Raw genomic sequence first — 6,956 nt, forward strand, 5'->3', positions numbered from 1 at the left:
TTTACAATAGTTGCAAAGCTGTTTTATTTGCTGAACGTAACCAATGTCTATGTATGCAGTTCCATTTAATAATTCTGATAATAAACAAAAGTAGGAAATAAGAAGTTAATAATTTACATTATGTAAGTACATTAGTTTGCTTTTTAAATTTATACACCTTTGCTTCCGCCGTTTTTTTTTCCGAAATTCAAGGCTTTATTGTAAAAAACTGGTTATACATTTATGATTCAAAGTATTGTCCATCGCTGGCTACTATTTTCTCCCATCTTTCGGGTAGCGTACGAATCCCGCGTCGAAAAAACTGGTCATCTTTTGAGGCTATCCACGAATCGATCCAATTTTTTACTTCTTCATAAGATCGGAAGTGCTGGTCAGCCAGGCCGTGTGCCATTGATCGAAACAAGTGATAGTCAGAGGGAGCAACGTCTGGAGAATACGGCGGGTGGGGTAGGACTTCCCATTTCAACGTTTCCAAGTCAAGTATGTCTTGACCACTTTCGCAACATGGGGTCGAGCATTGTCATGCTGCAAAATCACTTTATCGTGTCTCTCGTTGTATTGCGGCCGTTTGTCTTTCAATGCTCGGCTCAAATCAATTGCGTTCGATACCGATCGCCTGTGATTGTTTCAGTCGGTTTTAACAGTTCATAATATACTACGCCGAGCTGGTCCCACCAAATACAGAGCATGACCTTGGACGTCAAAATCACCGTTCTTGAAGCGTTGAAACCACTCACGACACGTTCTGTCACTAATAGCGGCCTCACCATAAGTATTTGAGAGCATTCGATGAGCCTCAGCCGCAGATTTCTTCATATTGAAGCAAAAAATTAAAACCTCCCGCAAACGAGAATTTGGCTCGTAAACTGACATTTTCAATCGAGAATAACTTTATGATGCAGACACAAATCGACTAATGTATCTATGGGGTTATGTTGACAGATGCCCAAGTTTGTTGTATGATGTCTATGATCTATTTATTTCGACCACCACTTACCGTTAAAGCCATCTATTGGAAAACGGCGGAAGCAAAGTTGTACACCTAATAGATTTAATTAGACCTTTGAGATCTAATTGATTTGTTTAAATTTAAAAAGCAAACAATGTTTGGTTTGTAATTTATTTCGACGCTTATTTGGTAAAATTCTTTTTCACAAATGATATTATCAATAATAAGTTTCCTCTTATTTTACTACTTAGCCATTGTTTATTATAAAAATTATTATATGACACTGCATACATAAGCAATGACATTAGTATACAATACTTGAAAATTGCCCTTCAAATAAACTGTAAGAACTTTTGCACATTACGTGATACGACACACTTAACTCAAATAATTTCAAGTTAGACGTGTTTGTAGTTTTAATTCGCAAGGTTAGTCGATATATTTACGTTAATTAAACTTAAGGAATCTTACCGAATGGTGATCAAGCAATCCTCGCTCATATCATCCGACCAGATCTTGACGGTCCAATCGCCTACGGTAAGGAAATTCTTGGTAAAGAAGGGGTTTCGATCAATATCAATGACAGGGCCGATGTGACAGTTGAATCTCATTGCCAGTTTATCGACCGGTTTCATGACTTTTCGTCTTATGTTGATCACCATGCCATTCTCCATACCCGCCAGGAATTTATATCTTATGCTCGGCTCGTACTGCAGCTTCGTGACGCTGATCGCACGAAGGATATTCGCTCGAGGTGGATTATCCAAATCCATCACTAGCTCTTCGATCGGTTGCCTCATCTTCCTGATATCCCACCACTTAATTGCACCGTCGGTGGATGCCGAGAAGAACTCCGTATTGGTCTTGGAGTAAGTCCAGAGCGTCTGGTTCGCTGGATTTCTTTTGCGCGTCGTCGGTAAGAACGGGAGAAGAAATGATAGTGACGGAGATTACAATTTGGCATCGAAATGGCAGGCTCTTTGGAAATATTTTGCCATGACGACGGTAGAAGTTGCGACCGCGTTTACGAAACGTATGAATTGTAACGGTCTGTAACTCAGCTGTGAGTCATTTTACAAACAAATTGTTCCTTCATGGAGTCTGCATTTAATTGGTGTGTTGTGAATGTTAATGCAGAGATAAAATTTTACAAGAGTCAATGCAGTCGCAGCTTAAGTAAAACTATAGTATTTTTATTCATTATTTAATATTTATTTTTCCCACTCTTCCTCCTTTCACACCAAGAAATGGAGTTAAATATTGAGAATAATTAATATCATAATATTTTTCGACGGTTTAACAGTGATGCAAAGTTATTGAGGAAGTTATAATTATTTATTTAATAATAAAGTATCTGATAATTGATACCGTTTGAAGCGAAAGTAACAGAAAAAATGTAAAAATTATTTGAAAATATATAATACATACATAATAATCTCCGGTGATGCTAAACTCTAATTACGTAAATAAAATTATGTAATAGCTTTGGTTTATATTTTATGCACAAGTGTTCAAGTGTTTCTAATCGTGTTAACACACTTTCATCGATAGATGCTATATCTATCTACCAAGAACTACATTAATCCACGTATCAGAAACTACGTTTGCACGGCTTTACAGCATTTCTCTCGGAGGATATTTGCAATTCCACAGGCCATACATCAAAGTCAAGCACGTCCAAGTTCTGGCCAATAATCTCGGCGGATAGGTGCAAGTCCCGAGGAACTTCCCATTCGCAGATAGATAGATACCTGTGGCTGAACTGACGATAGGACATTTGCACTGGCCTATGCCCAATTCGGATGTCCCAGTTGCACACTTGGCCAGACATCAGTCCGCTAATCAGCATCGATGGATCGTGTGGGTTAAACTTAACGATTAATAATGGTGATGATGATCTCAGGCATATCACCGGTTTGTTTGGGTTCTCTGCATTGGATGATACAGAATTACATTTTGTTTATTTTAAAAACTTTTGTTTAATACTGTTTAATACTATTTAATACTGTTAAATGAATAAATAATTAAATCAATCCACCTCGCCTATTAAAGAATTCTCCTTCGAAATCTGTCTAAAAAAAAAAGAAATATTTTGCTTTTTTCTTTACAATACATAATCGATGAAATTTCTAATTAAAAATTGGCAAACAGTTGAAAGTATTTTTTTTAATATTTTAATACTTTCAGTATAACGATAAAACTTAATTCTTTTGAATAAATTATGAAATAATTAATGCAAATATCATGCTTTTAATATGAAACTCTCGAAAATATTTCTATTACTAATTATTAATAATTTTATTTTCTACTGTTTTTCACTTTTTTATAAAATTTTTATTTGAGACTTGTACTACTAGCTATAAAAAATATTTTACTTTTTGCCATATTATATATATGCTACTCGTGAGAAAATCATGTTACTGCAAATACATTCGGCTTTATAGGTGGTTGTTTTTGTCATGTGATATGTTTCTGTCAATAACAAACACTCCGCATAAACAACACGCATGCGTACGGTCGTCTGGTGTAGATATAAAGATTCATGTCAGTGAAACGCATTTCAAATATTATGAAGGACTTTGAAACGACCAATCGATTTCCGCGACCGGAACAAGCGTGTGACAGGACGCGTTTGACGACGACATGATGAAACATGCTTCTGATACGTTGTAAAGCGTGTCAGATTCGATATTCTAAAAAAAATTCTGCGCGGAATATTGCATTAGTACAAGAGAATTCAATAAAATTCAGAAACGTTGGACAAGGTATATCTCGCGTGAAATACAAACACATGTATTTGACAGTTTAAAATAATTTTAAGATTAATGTACCTATTGAAGTAATAATAAACAATGCTTCTTTTGAATTATAAAGCTGAATTTGTGATCCAATTTCCATCATACGTTATCTTTTCATATGTTGGACAATAATACAAATATTATTGTCTCTAAAAAATGAATTAGATTTTTAAATAAATTTTCTTTATAAAATATCGCGAAAGATACATGCATTTTCTGATAGTGGTAAAATACATGTTGTTGTGCGGTAGCATAAAAATTTTATACCGATGTCCCATATGTAAGAGGAAGGATTCACATTAAACAGTTTCCTCTCGAACTCCATAAAAGAATAGGCAGCAGCCAATTGATTCTGTGTACCGGGCGACCACGACAGACAATTGATTGGTCTTACGATAGGTTCTGAATCGGCATACATGTTTGAGATTCTGGAAAAAAGAAAATTAAAGCTCCCATAAAAATCCGTGCAAAATCGCACTCATGGAAATTCGTTTTCCTCCTTTTGTCTTTTTTCTATCTCCGTGCATGTAAATCATCCGCTCGACAACGTGATAACACCGTTGCTTTTACACATTGCAGATGCCATTCTTTTTGTTTCGTTCGCTTGGTAATACTCTTCGGGAAGCGATTAATTGTAACGACAGTCATAGATTCTTTGTAGGAAGCACGTGGCTACCATTAACTGTTCGAAACGACGTAATAAGAGCTTGTCTTGTCGCAACCAAAGTGGTTTGCTTTATTTTGAGAATTTATCAGATATAAAAACACAATAGTGTCATTGTGAAATATCGAATAGATAGAGTGCAAAAATAGAACAAGACTTTAAAAGACCATTTCTATTTTATTGTGTGCAAGTTATTAAAACATAATTTTGAATTTAAATTTTTATTTCTTTTTGTTTCTTTTGTGGTTGCTTTCTAAAGAGAGGAATTTTTAAATTTTTATTTTGTACAAAGTTTTTTAATTACGTTATTGTCATTTTTCTAAAAGTTTTCAAATTTTTTCGTAAAGGTAGAGATGCCATTATAATAACAGTAAATTCGAATATCAATATCAGCGACAGCGATATTTAGAAGCTTACGGTGTGTACATATAGAAGAAAAACGGATCAATTCGCGCAAGAATCGTGTGAAGCATCCGACAGGCGCAACACGTGTTTCGATGCGCGAGGAAAAAGACGGGGAAAAATTGCAACTTGTGTTAAACAAGCATTGAGAGATGAAAATCCGACGAGGTAAGAGAATTTCCCCGCGAGCTTCTCAATGACAGCATCGTCGTCTAGCGAGATGTCGCATCGATTTATGGATTTTCCGTCTTATAAATAAGTTACCGGATATCATACGAAATATACAGTACAGTACAGTGAAACGACAAATTTGCAGATAAATTTTATTTTAAAAAAATTATAAATATATTAATCGGAGAAATTTCGTTATATATTTGATTATTGATATTCCTTTGTGCTTTAATACGAATCAGAATTTGTCTCCGGATTTATGAGACCTATCCTTTATGTCTGTACAAGAACATATTGCACGAGTAGCATCAGTCCCCGAAGATATGCGTTGTATGATAATTCCGTACGTGACCGCGATTTGCGGAGAGAGATTTAACTCGTCCGTGGAAGCTTGCGCCGGGCACGTTGAAGCGAGACTTTGAATATTCCTCGGATATCGGGATAGCAGGATTTACAATTTAATGTATGCCAGTCGGTTAGAAAAAAACAAGTAATCTGACGTACTTTTTAAATTTCATATACCTACTTAAAACTTGATATAAGGAAATGAATAATTGGAAAAAGATTAGTACTCTCATCGGCTTAAAAATGTAAATTGAAAATGGCGATGCATTTTAATCCTTTCTTCTGTTATAACTAAATCGTCTAAAATTGTGAGAATTACTACTCTCTCTTTATAGCGACAAAAATCTCTCAGCGATCTCTATAAAATACTGGAATGTACCATCAAGAAGTGGAGGTATCCCAATTTCTAGACAATGCACTTTGATGCAAAGTGTTATTGTACTGTTTTCTTTGTCAAGGATTCGCTGTTTGGCTAATGTTATTTTACTACCATAAATAGGAAAAAATCAGAAAGACAAGTTTGTTTTCCTTTTCTCCGATGGAGTATTTTCCACAATTTTCTACAGTTTAATATAAAAAAGTACGTTCCGTATATAATATATAATACGTTCAGTATATTATAAAGCTTATTAACAAAAACGCAACATACCTTATATCACGGGGAAGAACGAGCTCAGTCGGTTCTATATCGTCAAAATAATGCTTATAAATGTTGACGACGTTATTCTGCAGTATACAGCGTTCCATAGGCTAAGCGAATAAGTTAATAAATTGATCTTCTTAATAAATTAGTCTTCTTATATTGAGCTTTTTACATTAGAAGTTCTTTAGATGTGTTTAGCACACACGTTATCAGCATTAGTATCATTTATTTATATTTACTGTTCTTTTCTGTTCGTTAAACGTAAAAAAAAGAATAGAATGATGCAAAAGTAGCATGCTTTTTGAAGGCAGTAAAAAATAAACGTACCTAATTAAAATTACAAACGAGATTTTACACATATTTTTTAAATCATCTTAGATTATCAGTTTTTAACAGTGTTCTTAAAACTGCGATAGAATCCTTGATTTTATAATAAATAATATAGAAAATAATAAATAAAAATCAAGAATTATATTAAAAAATTAAAAAGCAAATGTTAATATCTTACAGGAATTATTAATTGTTTAATGTAATTGTAATGTAATTTAATGATTAAAGGGTGTAATTAAAAATATATATTTCAAAGTGCCTCACGTCAATGAGGTTCTTCATCTTTGGCGCCCAATACTCGTCCTTCATTATGCGTCGACGAAATCTAAATATGGCTTCGTCGTCCTTCACGTTTATCTCCTTAGGCCAACCGCCCTCCAAGTGTAACATCCCGGTCTCCTTTATTACACTACTAACGGTTTGCATCTGACGTAAAAATAAAAAGAGATCACGTAAACTGTGCGCAATAATATAGTTATAAACGGTTTCGCTTCTCTATTTGTAACAGTTTTTTTATTGCACATGTAAAACCTAACACCGCCGTACTTAACACTTGAACACCCTTGAGAAACGCGTCATGGCGTTAAAGTAGTTTACCTTAAAGAGGAAACGCGCAATCGTCTGTTTTCGCTGTTTTACACTGTAATATATATT

General features: G+C 34.5%; 1 protein-coding gene across 1 annotated transcript; it reads right to left on the reverse strand.

The window, feature by feature from the left end:
- Positions 1-1,416: 1,416 nt before the first annotated feature.
- Positions 1,417-6,692, reverse strand: LOC105626995 (dynein intermediate chain 3, ciliary-like). Its single transcript, XM_012208277.1, has 5 exons — positions 6,567-6,692; positions 5,979-6,079; positions 4,015-4,175; positions 2,701-2,878; positions 1,417-1,849 (listed from the first exon to the last, which is right to left on the reverse strand). The coding sequence occupies exons 1-5, from the start codon at positions 6,690-6,692 to the stop codon at positions 1,417-1,419; spliced, it is 999 nt and encodes a 332-aa protein (XP_012063667.1).
- Positions 6,693-6,956: the final 264 nt, after the last annotated feature.

The sequence above is a fragment of the Atta cephalotes genome (genome assembly GCF_000143395.1).
Source record: "Atta cephalotes unplaced genomic scaffold scaffold00007, whole genome shotgun sequence".
Classification (NCBI taxonomy): Eukaryota; Metazoa; Arthropoda; class Insecta; order Hymenoptera; family Formicidae; genus Atta; species Atta cephalotes.

What these genes read in the sequence shown, in the direction of transcription:
- LOC105626995 (XM_012208277.1), bottom strand. Translation starts at nt 6,692, where the DNA reads ATGTTACACTTGGAGGGCGGTTGGCCTAAGGAGATAAACGTGAAGGAC. An exon ending in AGATGAAGAACCTCATTGAC is followed by an intron (nt 6,080 to 6,566) that starts GTGAGGCACTTT and finishes TTATTCGCTTAG; the next exon opens with CCTATGGAACGCTGTATACT. An exon ending in CTCTTACATATGGGACATCG is followed by an intron (nt 2,879 to 4,014) that starts GTATAAAATTTT and finishes CATCCAATGCAG; the next exon opens with AGAACCCAAACAAACCGGTG.